This window comes from Rhamphochromis longiceps, linkage group LG12 (assembly GCF_057381845.1).
Source record: "Rhamphochromis longiceps isolate RC_006_pf linkage group LG12, R_longiceps_female_GT1.1, whole genome shotgun sequence".
Taxonomy (NCBI): Eukaryota; Metazoa; Chordata; class Actinopteri; order Cichliformes; family Cichlidae; genus Rhamphochromis; species Rhamphochromis longiceps.
In genome coordinates this window covers 8621406-8639261 of record NC_140568.1, presented here as the reverse complement: position 1 = coordinate 8639261, position 17856 = coordinate 8621406, and the positions used below count along the sequence as shown (strand labels likewise).

Below are 17856 nucleotides of genomic sequence, written 5' to 3'. Positions count from 1 at the left end.
GGACTCAGTGTAGAGCAACACCACCCTCTACAGGTTCTTTAACCTTGATTTCATCTCTCCGTATCTAAGAGTTACATTTTTATGAGCTATAAGTTCATCCAATTCTTTTAATCGTCTGAGTCTAATATCCATCATTTATTCTGTTGTTATTATATATTAATGTGATTTCTTTAACTGAAAAAAAACTCTTTCTACATCTGATTTAATGATCACATGGTTTGTTGTGTATGAGCCACTTTCTAAAATGTAAATATTTTCACCTTCTCTCTAAATCCAAAGAAGAAACTAAGGTCTAACTAACCAACCAACAAAAAAAAGGATATTTAAGCTCAAATGTAAGTTTTAAAAACATTCATACTTTTGTGTAGCCACAGAGCAGACTCAAAACAGACTTAATGGCTCTGAATTAGGCTCAAAACCAGACATACTGGAGTCAGACAAGACCACTTTTACAGTATGTTCTTCAACAGTTTGCATCAAAACACAATTAAATCCAAATTTATTTATTTCAAACACATACTACGTGGCACATATTACTATTTATTCAGAAATGACGGGGATATATGTTGAAGAAAGTGTGTGGGAAAACAGTTTCATTGAACTGCTGGGTATGTAAATAAAGAAAATCGGAACCCTTTACCCTCCTTGAATCAAGGGTCCAGTTTACTTCTCGGGTGGGCAAGGATCCGGAGCTGGTGCATGAGGTTGAGAAATAGTGGCTAAATATAACTGTCCTCACCTCAGTGTAAAGCTTGGGCTCTGGAACCAGTTTCCTGTAGAGGGGCTGAATTCTGTTCCACTCTGGAGTTGGTTTAGGTAGTGGCGGTAATCCCACAACCAGACTGCGGACATCGGAGGTGAAGGGAGCTGTCAGGCTTATTGGGCTTATTGAACCCCAGGGGCAGCTGACAGGTACTGGCACCACCAGTGGAGTGCACCTTTAGTCGTAGCTGGGGTGAAAATTCAGGTGCATGAGGAATTCAGTAAGACAAAGGAACAAGACTTGCAAGACAAGACTCACGTCTCTGCAACATTGCCTGATGAACTGAGGTGGTGATTCTGGATTGGGAGAATGGGGTGATTGTTGCCCTGGGGGACCAGAGTGGGACCCCCAAATATAGGGGGCTCACACTCATCATTTTTTCCAAGGAAGTCGATACCAAGGTACCCAAGGTACTGCAGGGGAGACTCAGGAGGAGCAATTCGGTTTGCGCCCTGGATGAGGAACACTGGACCAGGTCTTTATCGTCTTGAGGATATTTAAAGGTGCTTTGAAGTTTGCCCATCCAGTCTACAGTGACAGAAATTGAAATCACCAATTGAGTATGTCTGGGTATTGTCCATGAGTGAGGGGAGAGTGGAGCGTGAAAAGAGAGACATGCACTTCAAAGTGCTGCTAAAAGTGGTTGAAATTAGTTTCCTTCAATAGGTGGCTTGGTTCTTCTTTAGAGATAGAATTAGGAGCTCAGTTATCTGACAGGGACTTGGAGTAGAGAGTAGGTGGTTCAGGCATCTGGCTAGGATACCTCCTGGGCAAGGTTTTTTGTCGTACTGGGAAGATGTCCTGGGGCAGCCCTCGGACTCACTTGAGAAATTTTATCTCTCAGCTGGCTTGAGAATGACTCATCGTCCTCCCAGATGAGGTGAAAAAGGTGGCTGGGGTGAGGCAAGTCTGGGCTTCTCTGCTGAAGCTGCCTCCACGACATAAACACAGGTAAGTGGTAGAAAATGGATGGATGGATTGAATGCTTTCAGGACACTGATAGATATTGGTATTGGTAGTATTTTTAGGTATTTCAGGTATTGTAAGGTGAATGCAACTTTTTAAACGTCACTTTTCCATTTCTCACTGAACCCCAGCAACTCAATCACAATGAAATTACACAAAGCCATATGTCAAACAGTACTGACCTTCACTTTGGCTGGCTGCTCAATTAACCCCCTCTGCTTTGGTCTTTCCACCTGCATAGTTACAAGTACACACTCGCTCATAAACATTCACACACAGCCACATAAAGAAAGTCATAACTGTTTTGAATAATTGATTGCTAGTGAAATTGTGTGGCTCTAGGGTTTCCAGGCTATCAATGTCCCTGTTTCGGGTCAGTGGGTGGCGAGGAAAAAGTAAACTTCTCATGCGAATTACTCATCATGTACCAGCCCTAAACACTCACCCCCACCCCCACACACATTTGGATAAGTTGCATCCTCACCTGAGATGCAGAAGATGTAAAAGGAGGGAGACCAGCGTAAGACCACTGAAACACTGTAGCTTTACTCTTTTTCTAGCTTACATGACCTCTGGATGGTGGAGAAATTCTTCCAGGACCATGAGAGGAAGATGCCTCGGGACAGTCTGATCACCTCTGAGAATGACAGTAAGCCCATTAGCATGCTTTTACATATTCTTCAGAGTTTTTATGACGGCAACACATTAATTCTTTGTGGCTGGGATGATACAAGTCGATTAGATTTACAGGCCTTTACTGGAAAAAAAAATCTAATTTCTACACAAATATCAACATGTTTATTAGGGAAAATGTTGATATTGGTAAATACTCATTAGTTAAATAGAGGAAGAGCTTTTGGTCTTTGTGGTAGTTGTAGCTATGATAACTGATTTGAGTGTATTTTTCTGACAAAACATCCTAATTTATTGAGGTTAATGTTCAGTAAGATGAAGTACAGTTACTTGATGTCTGCCTCTAATTAATAAAATCATTAAAACGCCAGCTATTGCCCAGCACAAAGATGTTTAATCACCCAGTTCTTGCCTCCTGTTCACTTTGCTGCATATTTGGGAGCTGGCCTCTTGCCCTTGGCTGTCTCCCCCATCCTTGTGGGCTTAGTCATCCCGTCTCCCTTCATTAAGCCATTGTTTGCCTCTTTTGTGCCCTTCTGCTGCACCCAGCCATAATGACCCATGTGATGGCCACTCCGGTTACACTAAGGACACACATCAAAAGGCCGACTACATAAATATCTGTTCAGTCTGTCAGTGGTCCTCTTTGTTTTCCTCTTCATCCCCCTTTAGTGCACAATAGTTCGAGGTGCATAATGAGGTAGGTTAAGCTCCACCAGTGAAAGGGTTCACTGTGGTATTGGAGATGTGAAAAAAAAAACAAAAACAGAAGGGCTGGATTTATAAAGAGGTTATCTAAAAGGTTTAGTTATGTTGTAGAGAAGTCAGATGTATTTATCTTAAAAATAACAAATGTAAAGTTGCAGGAAAAACACAGCACGATAATGTTAAAAATGTTTTATATCATGGAATACAATATTCAGAAAGAGAAAGAATTAATACTACTCATCTCGCTGCAAACCTAAAAAAGCTCTTAAAACAACATCTGGTCTGTGAAATAGCAGGAAGCCTACATGTCTTGCTTTCAGCAAATCTTTCCTTTCTTATTATTTTTGTAGTTTCTGTGTTTGCAATATGTACTTTATACTAAATCTGCACTTTAAAACATCATTATACTGTATCAATTAGGACTTAACATGATCAATAATGACACACATTTGTCAGTTTTTAACCAGGAGATCTTAAACTTTCCAGTAATCTAATTATGATCATCACTCATGCTGAGTAACTTAAAAAAGTTGTCTAAGACCTAAGTTTGTCTTTTCTGTGGACCCTTAAATTAAAGGCATCACTTTAAAAGGCACATTCTTTGCTACAAATATGCTCCCATACAACTAAACTACAGTCTTAATTTTTAAATTCATATATACTCAATGGACATTTTATGGAAACTTATCCTACTGGAATCAGAAATTTTGACTCTACAATCCAAACATCACAGCAGAAATCACCCGGAGAAAAAGCCTTGAGAACTGCTGCTCACTGGACATTTTCAAACCATTCTCTGTAAACACTAAAGCATCTCTGAAACACTCAGACCATCTGGCACCAATGACGATGACACATTCAAAGTCACTTAGAGCAGCTTTCTTCCCCATTCTGATGCTCAGTTTAAGCTTCAGCAGGTCATCTTGACCTCGTCTATGCGTCTAAATGCATTGAGTTGGTGCCATATGATTTGCTGATTAAATATTGATTTTAAAAGACAGCTGAACAAGTGTAACTAATGAAGTAGCCACTGACTGTATTAAGCTGGGACTCTGGTAACAGAAAATAGAGGGGAGCCTCAAGGTCATGAAAATTGCAAAGACTTAATGGGTTCCAATGTGATGAACACTCATCTATTTGTAGTGTGCTCATATCAAACTTGCCCTGATGATTAAAACAAAGTTTAGTTTGTGTGAGAACATAATTTTTAAAAGACATGATACCACAGATTATCGAATTTAAAAATGAAGCATAAGATAAAACGATTATGAGGCAAATGCAGTTATTATGGCTAAGATGAAAAAAACAAGGTATACTCAATTCTTTAATTAATTTTCATTGATAAAATATCTGTCTCCCATTGTTCACACTGGACTGGATTTTGCAGGTACTTATGCAGATGAAGGTTAGTCTTCAGCTTGTTTATTAAAAATACTTTAAATAAGCAAAATTACTAGAAAAAACAAAACAAAACAAAAAAACTTTATTAGACTTTATTTATGTTTGACTTTTGGCAGAAAAATAATTCCATGCTCGTGTTTCGTTTCTTCACACAGATGCTCCACTACTGTTGCCACCAACACACTTTGAAAATCATTTGAAGTTCTTTTGATTTTCCTCAGTCATCACAGTACTATCATGCCTTAAAACATGTGATAGCATGAGAGAGGAAAGGAAACTATTTAATTTAGCACGAGCCAACTTCACAGTATCAAAAGATAACTTTCTGTGAGCATCGCAGTGAAAAGAAAGCAACAGTACTGACAGATTGACAGTGTTATGTGAGTATAAATAGTAAGAAGTTAACAAAAAGTAATGTTTAAATGTCAACTGCAGGTGAACAAGATGCAGATTTGTCCTTGCAAGAGGAACATGAGAGTAAAACACACAGAACAAAAAGAAGAGATGGTGACAGGCAGAAAAAGAAGAGGAGAAATGAGAGAAGAAAAGGAGGAACAAGAGCGGGAGAAGGGGAAGAGGATTTACAGGCCGTATCTGAGAAAAGAGAAAGAAGCAAGCGAAAAAGAGCTAAGAGTAAACAAGAAACAAGCAGAAGAGAGAACAACGAAGAGGAAGAAGCTCAACTGACAGGTGGCAAGGGAACAAAAGCAAGAAAGGATATCAGAAATGAAAAAACACGCAGAATGGAGAAGGAGGAAGTGCGAGAAGTTGATGAAAATGTTGATAAGGGAAAAAAGAAACAGGGAAGTACCAAAAAGGGAGAGAAGAAAGAAGATGGAGGTAAACAGCTGGTAAAGGAAAAAGCCCGGGACATAAAAAAAAAAAAAAAGCACAAGAAGGCTGAAACAAGGTAGTGTATCATCTTATAATTTCACCTTATCTATGGAAAACTCTGTCAGTTAGACAAAAAAAGGGCCCTAAAAGACATTAATGCTTCAGTTCAGAGCCAGAGACAAGCGAAGAGGATGATGATGAAGAAGAGGACAATGACACGGATGTGGTGAGGCCGGAGTGTCTCTCTCCAGAGGAGCTGGAGAAGCTGAAGGAGGCAGTGGATGAGAGGAAGAAACTGATCCAAAGTCTAAGGGGAAAACCCTGGCCAATGAAAAAGAAACTTGTCACTTTAAGGTACTTCATATGGATAAATCATTCTGATTTGTTCTGCTGTAATTCAAAATACCAGAAGTATTTTGAACTCTAATATTTGCTTTTTTATTTCAGGGAGTCTCAGGAGTTTGTGGAAAAATATGAAGGTGCCTTGGGAAAGGGAAAAGGCAGGAAGCTCTATGCATACAAAGTCCTGATGACCAAGGTGAGGACTTACTTTTACTTCTTTATGTAATCATTAAATAACATAAACAAATACACGATTCATTAAAAAAATTATTCATATCATTAGAAATGGATGAAATTCCAACGGGACTTTGAAAACTTCAAAACTGCATGCATCCCATGGGAGATGAAAATAAAGGAGATTGAAAGTAGGTGTGCTTTTATTTTTTAAATACAAAGGGCTGCTCAATAGTCGCATATATCATTTCTAATTTCCAAGGCCTTATCTTTTCTGTGAGAAGCAGGATAGCTTACATTGTGGTTTTATAGCAGATGCACATATTCATTTGTTCATATGTTATTTTGTACTCTGCTCTGCAGGTCATTTTGGCTCCTCAGTTGCCTCATACTTTATCTTTCTGAGGTGGATGTATGGCATCAATATGATCTTGTTTGGTCTGACCTTTGGCCTGGTTATGGTACCGGAGGTATGCTGTCTTTTTTTTCATGCACCGCACCTGAATTATGTCTTTTGCATTTCCCCCCAAAAACGATGTAATCCTTCTCTGTGCATTTTGCTTACAGGCATTAATGGGGCGACCTTATGGGAGCATGCCAAGAAAGACTGTCCCCAGAGCTGAGGAGGCCAGTGCGATGGACTTTGCTGTTCTTTGGGACTTTGGGGTCAGTGGGTATTATTTTATTTGTCTTTGTTGGCAATTTCTCCTCTGATGTAGTAATAAATAGTCACCCCCAATTAAAGTATTGTATCCACAGGGTTACGCACAGTACTCAGTCCTCTTCTATGGCTACTACAACAATCAACGTACGGTGGGCTGGCTCAAGTTTCGCATGCCTCTGTCTTACTTCCTGGTTGGTGTCTGTACAGTGGCCTATAGCTACATGGTGGTCATCAGAACGTATGTTTGCTATGTCTATATACAAAAGACAAATCTATTCTATCCACAGTGTTTTAGTGAATCATGTACTTACTTTTAAATTAAAGGATGGCACGTAATGCAAATGAATCAGGGGTCGGCGATGATAACAGCTTCAATTTCAGCTGGAAAATGTTCACCAGCTGGGACTACCTGATAGGAAATGCTGAAACAGCAGACAATAAGTTTGCTTCCATCACCACCAGCTTCAAGGTTAGTGCAGCTCACTGTCTGCTTTCCAGTATGCTGATTAATGCAAGCCAAGTATCATACAGTACATTACACTCTACCACTTCTTCTACCACTATAGGAGGCAATCTTAGAGGAGCAAGAGAGCCACAAGGATGACAACATCCATCTGACTCGATTCTTGCGTGTGCTGGCCAACTTCCTGGTCTTGTGCTGCTTAGCAGGAAGTGGATACCTCATCTACTTTGTAGTGCGGCGTTCTCAGAAATTTGCCTTAGATGGACTGGAGAATCACACGTGGTGGGAAAGGAATGAGGTAGACATGAGAGAAAGAGAGAGGGGGAATTAATGAGAAATAACATTTACAAAAGGAAGTTTATGAATAATTTTGGCTGCAAGCAAAACTTGCTGAGGTTTAATTAAATAATATTTAGAATTTGTCCTGCAGTTCTTGTCCAAGGCCAAAATAGTGACAATAAAAAGTGCAATCCAAACCCAAAGAAAGGAGTTTTATAGTTTAACATAGTCACTAAGGAGCATTTTGGGAAAGTGATCAGGTCATTTGGAGAGGGGGTGTGGTGGGTGAGTCCAGATAAGATTCTTTACACAAGGTGAGAGCAGGTGAGAGTGCTGTGAGTATTTCTGGAGGAATGGACCAGTTTGACTGTGACGGGTAAGTAAATCTGAGAAGTGAACTTCTCTATGGGAACTGGGGGACACTGGAAAGCATCGAAATAAAGGCGTTAGACTTTAAAGTTTACAGGAGAGCATAAAGAAGCCTGCTTAGCAGTCAGGAGAAACGCGTAATCTGACTGGATGTTGGAGATGTTTCTTAAATATTGGCTGATGATGAAGCAGATAAGTAACAAGTTCCATACCTGAGCAAACTCACCTAGACCCAGATCTAAATGTTGAAGTTCGTTAGCTGTAGCACATACCACGTGTTCTACATAAAGCTGTTTGAGGTGAGTTGTTAAAATATTCTCAGTTTGCTCTGTGAATTACACTGAGGAAGAAATTTTAAACTGACATTTTGAGTCATGTGAAAAATAAAGTTTTCACAAGACTTTATGTAGACCATGTTGAAGACAGCAACACAGTTTACGTTTGTAAATTTCACCTGAAAAAACCACAAGACATCTGGACCAATGTCCTCTGAACTGACAAGACCAAAGTGGAGATGTTTCGCCATTAGCACCATGTTTGTGAAAAACACAGTAAAACCCAAACACAGAATATCAGCAAAACTGCCTCATACCAACTATTAAGCATGGTAGTGGAGGGCTGATGATTTAGGGTTATTTCACAGCCACAGGAACTAGGACCTTGCAGATATTGAACTGAATAAATGCATACTAAAGTATTCTAGAGTCAAATGTTCATCAAAGGACATCTGTCTGAAAATCTCCTCCTGCGCGTCCAATCTCATTGTTAAGTTTGCAGATGACACTACAGTGCTCGGACTTATATCCAACAATGATGAGACAAACTATAGGACAGAGGTGCAACAACTAGAGTCATGGTGCCACGACAATAACTTGGTCTTAAACACCAAAAAGACCAAGGAGATCATTGTAGATTTCCGGAAGAGGGGCCATAACAACCATCTGCCTCTCTTCATTGGCAGTGAGGCGGTGGAGAGGGTGAGCAGTTTTAAATTCTTGGGGGTAACTGTGACCGAGGACCTGTCCTGGGGCAACCATATCACCTCAGTTGTACGGAAGGCCCAACAGCGCCTCTACTACCTGAGGAGACTGCGGAGCGCACACATTCCCAGATCTCTGATGTTGAACTTCTACAACTGTGCCATCAGCAGCGTTCTGACGTATGGATTTCTAGTGTGGTTCCCCAGCTGCACCAAGGCCGATCAGCAAGCACTCCAGCGGGTGGTGAAAGAAGCTGGCAGAATTATTGGAACAAGTCTGCCAGAGATCAGTAATATCTTCCCCACTCGCTGTCTGAGGAGGGTGCACAGTATCCTGCGGGACCAACATCACCCTGCGCGCCACCTTTTCCATCTGCTGCCCTCAGGGAGAAGGTACAGGTCTATACAGGCCAGAACATCCAGACTGGCCAACAGCCTGTATCCACAGGCTGTGAGGCTCCTGAACTCTCTGCCCCCCTCTCACGGACAATAACCATATCCAACTTCTTAATAGCAATGAACTGGTCTGCATTGGTGCATCATATCTTTATTCTCTTCCCCCTCCTGCCCCCCACCCCTCTTTCTTAAATAGATAACTATCATATCTGATATCATATCTCACAGTACAATAATATTGAATGGGTTGCATTGTTGTATTTTGTCATGTTTCTCAGGTCTTTGTCTGAATTTCTACGAACATTATTGCTAAGGATTGTCTTATTGCATTGGAGTCACACTGGGTTAAATATGTACACTTGGGTTTTAAGGGGTATTTATTTATTATTTTCTTCTTTTTTTGGGGTTGTATGGAAGCCCCAAACGCAATTTCATTGTTCTTGACAATGACAATAAATAAATAAATACTGAAAATAAATACTGAATAAATACTGAAAGCTAAAGACCTGCCTATGAGCTACAACTCTGCAATCATGGCATGTACTTAGTTTTCACAGGAGTGCACACCGTTCATGTCAATGGTAATATTCTGCCCAGATTTACAGCGATCACAGCCACCAGCTATTCAGTTGCATCAAATGTCATTTTTGTAAGGCGTTATACAAAGTTACACACTAAATAAAAAACCCATGCACTCCCAAGTTGTCCTCAGAGTAATTACATTAGTTTTCTGATGTATTTCTCAGGTGAACATGGTCATGTCATTACTGGGGATGTTCTGTCCGATGCTGTTTGATGTAATCAGCACCCTGGAGAACTACCACCCGCGGGTTGCCCTGCAGTGGCAGCTCGGTCGCATCTTTGCCCTCTTCTTGGGAAATCTCTACACCTTCATTATTGCACTCATGGATGAGATCAACCTTAAAGTGAGAAGTCATTGTGTATCGATTTATGAGATTGTAATTTTATAGGATGATTAATCCAAAGTGTTTGTCTCAGAGGAAAGAGGAAAAGGTAGTGAAGTTTAATATAACCATGTGGGAGGCCAGTCTTTACAATGGCACCGTTTTAGAAAACAGTACTGCTCCACCCGTCACAATCCACCCTGCTGATGTGCCCAGAGGGCCTTGCTGGGAGACAATGGTAGGCCAGGTCAGTGTGCATGTGTGCGTCTGTACTATTATGTAACTAAGTGATGTAATTGTTGTTATGGCATTAGGCTGTGGATACCAATAAATAAGGAAATGATAAAATTAATGACAATATGAAACAATCACATGAATATAGTGGGTAAAATAATTTAACTGCAATGAGGGGCCACTGGACGAGGCCATGAAGTATTTAGCCATGTTTTGTTTGGAGGTCAAATCATTATTTCACTCAATGACATGCAAATAAATTAATACTTCTGAGCTGCAATGAACTAACTTACAAATTCAAATAATTATTTCCCCCATTATTATAATGCTTTAGTTGAAAATCAAAGTAAACATTGTAGTTGCAGTTTGTACTTTAGTTAACTTTGTATTAATGGATTTCTGTTGCATTAACTAAGGAAACATACTCTGATCTTATTGTTAAAAGCGATAAACATTACAAATGTTCAGGGGCTTTTATGTTGAAATAAAACTGTTGTTTTCAGAGTGGGTGATGATGTTAATTTTGATGTTGACAAGAAATTAATGCTAAATGATTTCTTAATTTGTAGGAGTTTGTTCGCTTGATCATATCTGACACAATGACAACTTACATCACACTGCTGATTGGTGATTTCCTGAGAGCAGTTCTTGTTCGTTTTCTCAACTACTGCTGGTGTTGGGACCTAGAGGCTGGCTTTGTGAGTCATCTTTTCTATCACTTATTTGTTACTCGAATTTAAAAATGTCACTCTTTGGAGAAAAAAAAAGTGTGGCAAAAGTAATAGTTGCCTTTAATTTCTCATTTGTAAAAGCCATCCTACTCTGAGTTTGACGTCAGTGGGAACGTTTTGGGCCTGATCTTCAATCAAGGAATGATATGGTAGGAAAGCAGCAATTGTTTCACTCAGAAGATTCTTATTTCAGGATGGTGTTTTACTTTCAGCTAGGTTCATCATGGTTTTCATATTGATAAAAGCCTCTTACTAGCTCAGCATCTGTCCTGCTTTTTCTAATCTTTGCTTTCAGGATGGGTTCCTTCTATGCGCCCTGTCTGCCTGCCTTAAACGTCATCCGGCTCCATGTCTCCATGTACCTGCAGTGCTGGGCTGTTATGTGCTGTAATGTGCCACAAGAAAGGGTCTTCAAAGCCTCTGGTTCCAACAACTTCTACATGGCCATGTTGCTGGTCATCCTCTTTCTGTCCACACTGCCTGCCATCTACACCATTGTCTCCATTCCCCCTTCATTTGACTGTGGACCTTTCAGGTAATGACACTAGTTCAGGGTATCTAGCTTTAAAATAAAAATGACTTGGGTTTTTATAACCACTACCATCTTTTTGACAGTGGTAAGAACCGCATGTTTGATGTGATCCACGAGACTCTGGAGTCTGACTTTCCTCCATGGTTTAGCAAAGTTTTCAGCTATGCCTCTAACCCTGGATTGGTGCTACCCTTCATACTTCTTATGGTGTGAGTTAACAGCAGACTATGTAAATCCATAAATAAGTATATTTCACAATGCTGTCATCATTTTCTTTCAGTGTTAAAGTGGTAAGAACTTTGGTGGTAATCATGTGTTATTTTATCTTTCAGACTGGCCATTTATTACTTGCAATCTACATCCAAAAGCTACAGAGAAGCAAATGTGGAGCTGAAGAAAAAGCTACAAATGGTAATTTCAGTTTTGCTTTTCCTCTAATGTAGCACGTACTGCTGTAGCTGTTTTGTGGTTTCTCTGACCAGAAATTGCACCTGAATAGCATTCAGAATCAAGTGACGAGTTTTGAGAGTAAAAAATATCCCAAGAAATTTCATGTATCTAAGTTGGATGTTCTCTAGGTTTGTTTTCATAGTTAATTTTAGCAGTTGGTATGCTTTCAAACAGCACTGAAGTTCACAAAGAGACCGCCCGAGGCCACTGTGATGCATGACTGCTGTCACGCAATTGTATTAGTGTTATCTCTCCAGCAGAGAGCAGCAAAGCCTGACAGTTCAGATCTATCCAAAAACCCACTACAGGTTCCACCAATAACAAATCTGCAGAAGAGATGCTGGGTAAATGTACGTGCTTGCTCTGAGTGATCTGAAAAATAACACGTGTGGGTATCTTTTGTTTTTGTTTTGTTTTTGTCTCTTGGTGATTTTTTTTAAGCAAAATGAGGAGAACAAGAGGAAGAACAAACGAGCAGCACTGAAAGCTCAAATGGATTTGGAGGAGGCCAGAAAGACTGCACAAGAGCAACAAAGGAACAACAATGCTTCAGTACAGGATCAAGAAGGTGAGTCTTTTGATTTCAAATATTAATAAAGAAGGTAAACCTGAAGATTTAAGATGATTTAAGATAATTCACAACTTCAAGATTCATCTTATTGTTTTAGGAAATTTGACTTTGTTGTGAAATTAACAAACATAAAAGTAAAAGTTGGGATGCTGTAAAATGAAAGAGAAATATTAACAGCACCATCAGTGTTATATTAATATCAAATACTGGATTTAAAAAAAAATGTATTTATTTACTTTTTACCATTTGAGAAAAATATCAGCTTATTTTGAATTTGATGACAGCAACACATCTCAAAAACCTTGGGGCAGGGGCACGTCCCCTCTTCTTTTATGCTGTTTACAACCCTTTTCACCTTTTCAACCCCAAGTTACCCAATTAGTTGGATGATCTATTGTAGTGTTTCAGAATAATTCAGAGTTAATAATCAGAGATTTCAGTCTAATCCACCCATTTTAAAATGGAGCCTTAAAGTGATCAAACCTGCGGCAAAGGCTCAGTTATTAAAGGAGTTTAAGAAGTAAGATGAAAAACATGCACAACATTATGTCAGTCTCTAATTACATAGAGGCAGTCCACCAAATCATCAAGCACTTAAAGTAGCATTATTCAGTATAGACACTGGAAAATCACCCTGCCACTCCATAGACTTGTACATGAAGCAAACTGTAATAGTTGTTTTATATTAAAGTTTTTGAATTCATATAAATACTCCCTTTGTTATGCAACCTCAGCACAGAGCAACATGTACCCCAATTTCACGAGTGGATAACATATTTGTATTCCATCACATCAATGTAGTGGGAGTCATCCTGCCATGTTTAGAGTGGAGTTAATCCTGTAAAATGCTGCCATTCATACCAATATACTCTTTTTAGAATCTCTGTCTTGTCTCTCGCTCTTTCCACCCTCTACACTTAACTAGAAAATACCAAAAATATAATCTCATAATAATTATTATAAGAGCAAGTAAGGGATCCACAATGGACAACAGTACAACACACAGCTGTGAAATTATCATTATTGACTATGGGTAAAACAGAAGTTGCGCCTTTATCATTTTTGATAAATTTGACCACATGTTCTCTTTGACCTGCCTCTTTTTGCTCTCTCTCTCTCTCTCTTTGCTGTCATCAGCCCTCTCTATCCTCTTCTCTCAGTCTTTGTGCCGTCACCGAAAAGTTAAATGTGAATGAAAGACATAAACTGATCCACATCAGTTTATACCAATATTAAGACTTATTTAGTGTATTGATGACAAGCCACACTGCTGAAGCATCAACACCTCTGTAGGAGCGCGCTGTAACATCATGACATCAACAACACTGGATATTAAACCTGTTTTCATTCTATCCTGTACTTCTGTCAATAGAAAACTTAGGAAAATATAACATCTGAAGATAATGAGGATGAATGAAGAGTACTAAGATATGCTGTCGTCACAATTATTATTTTAGTTACTTTTAGGGGTGCTCTGAATTTCCAGTGCTCTAAATTTGGGGGTGCTGGAGAACCCTCAAAGGTCTAAACTTGCCTTTGCAGAGGCTATAGCATCCATGTTTTCCAAAAAGAGTTTGAAATTTCAATTCATCTAAGCATAATGCTGTTTTCCACTTTGGCTCAGTTGGTTTTGAATGAGTGTTGACCCAGAGAAGACAGCATGTCTTCTTTGCATGTGCTTTAATGTCCATTTGTAGGTGCTCAGGAGTGTTGGCAAAAGTACAGACATTCTGTGCTTAAGTAGAAGTACAAATACTACTGTTAAAAATACTCCAGAAAAACTGAAGTACTAATTCAACTAATTTATTCAAGTAAAAGTAAAAAAGTACTGGCTCTGAAATATAGTCAAACCAAGAAAGTGAAAAGCAGCTCTTTGGAGGAGGTTTCTATTTTTTTGTGCAAAGCTAACTGAACCTTGTGTTATATTAAAATAATGATAAAAATAATGTCAGTAGATGTGAATACAAACTATAACTCTATTTATATAGTATATATAACATATAGATATATCTACATTTATCCTATTTTCTGTTGCATACATAATAGAGGTTGACGTTGCTTCTAAACAGTAAAAGATACACATGAAAAGTGCTTGCAGTTTCATGCGACAAATTTGGAAACACAAGTTTTTTGCAGATGGATGAGCCTCTGCTTATCTTTGCTTCTGAGAAACTCTACCTCTCCAAGACACTCTTAGAAAGAACCCAATCAATGTTACTGACCTATTGCATGTTAACCTTCTGAGATATTTTCCTATCATAAATTCAAAATAAGTCAGTATTTTTCTTAAAATTGTACATCTTCTCAGTTTAAACATATGATATATTTTCTTTCTTCTATTGTGAATAAAATATGATTTGTAAAGTTGAGTGAGCTTGCAAATCATTGCAGTCTGTTTTTATTTAGATTTTACATAGCATGACAACTTTTGCTGAATTAGCTAATGAGATTTTTTTTTTCAAGAATAGAGATTAATCTGGAACACAGAAGCAGTATTAGTCTTCGTAATATTAGCAGTAAAGGTTTACAGTGTGAACTGTCAAATGTTATTTTCCCCACTGGATTATACTCTGTGTTGATGGCGGTTAGCAGTGTCATTGTTTTGTCCCCACACCTGAAATCATAGATTCCTCTTATTTTGATTGCAGATGATACAGATATCCACGTCAGCGGTCAGAACCCTCCTCCTGTTGGCGGCAGAGGAAGCCAGATGCCGTCCAGCAGAGACTCAGGCTCAAGGACCCACGACCGTGGCAACCACGGGCCTTCTGGATACCTGCCTGGTTTTGCTCGGCAAACTGAGCCCAGGATGTACAGGGTGCCGAGCCTGCAGAGACACTGACACAACAACACAAAACAAATATGGGAAAATAAAGCACTTTACTGAGAAATTCATGCTGGACTGATAGTAGTTAGTGCACATTAATCGCTTCTTATGAATACGTTTTTTTTCTCCTTTACAGTCTGTGTATATGATGAAAAGATAGATGAACTGTACTGTCACTCCTTTGTTTACTAAATATATGTTAACAAAATCAGTGCTTTGTTTTCTTTTTAATTTTACATTAAAGTTCTCATGTAGTCCTTGTCTTAAAGCTATTAACCAACTAAAAGCACCCTCTGGATCTGCAGACTTCCAACAAGGTTAACAGTCCACTTCTCTATGATGTGTAGAACCATGTTTTTAGCCTGGAAATTTCAAATACCGCAAATATCTGTATTTCATCTGTATTTCTAAGAATATAAATATCTGTATTTCCTAAGAATGGCTCCAGAGTCCAGTAACCTAGCTTTTTTTTTTTTGATCGGTCAAGATAAAACCGTACTTTCTGTGTTGCAGGTTAAGCCAAATTTGACTGTATTCCTCTGGATTGATTATATTGAATGTGGGGAAAAACTAGATTGTGAAAAAAACCCTCTTAAGCCTTTTTTAAAAAAATACAATTTCAGATGTCTTGCTTTGAAATGATCTTGAACTGTGGAATCCAGCAATGCCTCATTTGGACATATATGAATAAAACTCAACCCTTTACTGGTGCTATGACACCAAAATATAATGGGGTCTTCCTTCACTTCTTCAGCCTTCAAAGTAACCAGCCTGGTAGTTTCTTAGAACTGTGACCGGGCCAAAGTATTAAACAATTCATTAGACACGGAGGCCATTTAACCTAACTACCAAGGTTTAAATGAATCATTCACCTCTTGCTGGACTAGATGCTCAGCTTGACTCTAATTTTTTATCTACATGTGGTAAATATGATACAATCCATGAGTTTTAAGTGCCACATCAGAAGCCAGGTTATTAATTTTTGCCAAAGCAAAATGAACAAAACTGTGCCAAAAATTCAGATTTGACCCGCATCATGTAGGAGAGATATCTGACTCGTATCATCTGATAAATGAGCGGCCTTATCAAGTGTCCCTACAGCTAATTGCACTCTGCACTTGCTGGACACTGAACAGTCCTGTCAGTCAACCTGACATTTAAATCAATGACGTAACACCGTTAGCCAAAACTAACATTAATTGAACTTTAGTAACATGACAGTCTATATTTACACTTCTTTCATCTCAGTTTTGTGCAGATTTGATTTGATGAAGTTTTAGATCTGTACAATTTCCAGGTGGCTGCTGAGGAATAACTGTTGTTTCTACATTATTTATGACAACAGGCTAGCAAGCTCATAATGCGACAGACCTTCAGTGTCAGTCAAATCCACTTCTACTGATGCTCATGATCAATTCATGGCGAGTAAGCATTAAGTATTAATTCTGCAGTTATTTGAGATCCTGAGAATTGAGTAAGTCTCTATGCTTTGTTCTTTCACCGGCAGCCAAGGGGCTGTCAATCACAATATTTAGTGAAAGCTGACGCAACTTTGATAAGCAATAAAGAATCTGCATCCTCTCTGTACACCAAGACTCAGTCATAATCTGCCCCACACTCTATTTGTCCAGGTAATTTCAGTCCTCTGATGACCCCTGTTTCACCCTCCTTCTGGAGTTGTGTTTTGGCTCTGTCCCCCAGTGTCCCTCTCTTCTGGTGTCCCTCTCTTCAATGTGGCAGAAAACTGAGCCATGACAGGTTGCACATTACCGGATATCTCAACGTCAGGTGATTGCAATGGGCATCTTTTATTCACTAATAACAGAGAAGGAAGAAGTGAGGCATTGTGGTAGTATAAGCACTGATTTGATTCCTTGGAGGGTGTCCAGTTTTGGGTTTGAGAGCAAAGGTCAGTACGGTTGTCTCTCTAGCCCTGCCTGAGTTTTCACAGAAGACTCAACATGCTTCACAGAAACATGTGAAATTGTTGAGACCAAGCACAGGCAATGCTCAAGTGCCAAAAACTGCACTTCTTAAAGGAGCTACTTGAGACCAGCCTTTTAAACAAAGTCGGGCCCTGATAATGAGCAGCATTTCACTAGAAATAAGCATATGTACAGAAATGTTTACACAGGAAGTGGAAGCTCACTTCAGCTTCACTAAATGGACCTGCTGACTGTGTTTTTGGTATCAGTGCCTTTTGGAGCATTTAATTAAATGATCTATTCTATGATTGCTTTGGGTGATAGCCTGGACTTTGAGCTTGGGCAGTTCTTTACTTGTAGATGCTGCCGCAGAACCTGAACCCGGTTACATATACCTGTAATTGTGGAGAATTGTGCTTTGCAGAGACCTTTACAAAATGGTGAAACATTTCTTGATTTAAGTTTTATCCATATGTATCAAATCTAGGCTATCTATCTCTATCTGTCTGTCCGTCCAGTGGACAACCTCATGTTTAGCAGCATTCAGCTGTGTTAGTTTGAGGAATTCTTCCAGGCAGTTTTATCACAAACAACTTGTCAAAACACTGAATGAATTTGACCAATCAAAAATTGCTGCTTCCTGTTAATTTAAACTGAATTTATTTGCAGTTTTGTTTCACTTTAACAGAAGAAATGACAGCAGCTATCAC

At 39.1% G+C, this 17856-nt stretch overlaps 1 protein-coding gene across 1 annotated transcript; it reads left to right on the top strand.

Annotated features, from left to right (window-relative positions):
• Nucleotides 1-2223: 2223 nt before the first annotated feature.
• LOC146656840 (transmembrane channel-like protein 1) lies at nucleotides 2224-15236 on the top strand. The gene is made up of 21 exons (XM_085426854.1): nucleotides 2224-2378; nucleotides 4434-4457; nucleotides 4907-5381; nucleotides 5471-5659; nucleotides 5753-5843; nucleotides 5931-6012; nucleotides 6185-6291; nucleotides 6389-6487; nucleotides 6581-6723; nucleotides 6810-6954; nucleotides 7052-7246; nucleotides 9718-9897; nucleotides 9971-10123; nucleotides 10680-10808; nucleotides 10923-10990; nucleotides 11137-11376; nucleotides 11457-11582; nucleotides 11706-11784; nucleotides 12265-12391; nucleotides 12455-12484; nucleotides 15043-15236. The coding sequence occupies exons 1-21, from the start codon at nucleotides 2306-2308 to the stop codon at nucleotides 15234-15236; spliced, it is 2949 nt and encodes a 982-aa protein (XP_085282980.1). The 5' UTR covers nucleotides 2224-2305.
• The last annotated feature ends 2620 nt before the right edge of the window (nucleotides 15237-17856 follow it).

Excerpts from the sequence above, each read along its gene's own strand:
- LOC146656840 (XM_085426854.1), top strand. The coding sequence starts at position 2,306 with ATGGTGGAGAAATTCTTCCAGGACCATGAGAGGAAGATGCCTCGGGAC. Across the intron at positions 7,247-9,717 it reads CGTGGTGGGAAAGGAATGAG|GTGAACATGGTCATGTCATT; the intron begins GTAGACATGAGA and ends TGTATTTCTCAG. Across the intron at positions 12,485-15,042 it reads ACTTCAAGATTCATCTTATT|ATGATACAGATATCCACGTC; the intron begins GTTTTAGGAAAT and ends TTTTGATTGCAG.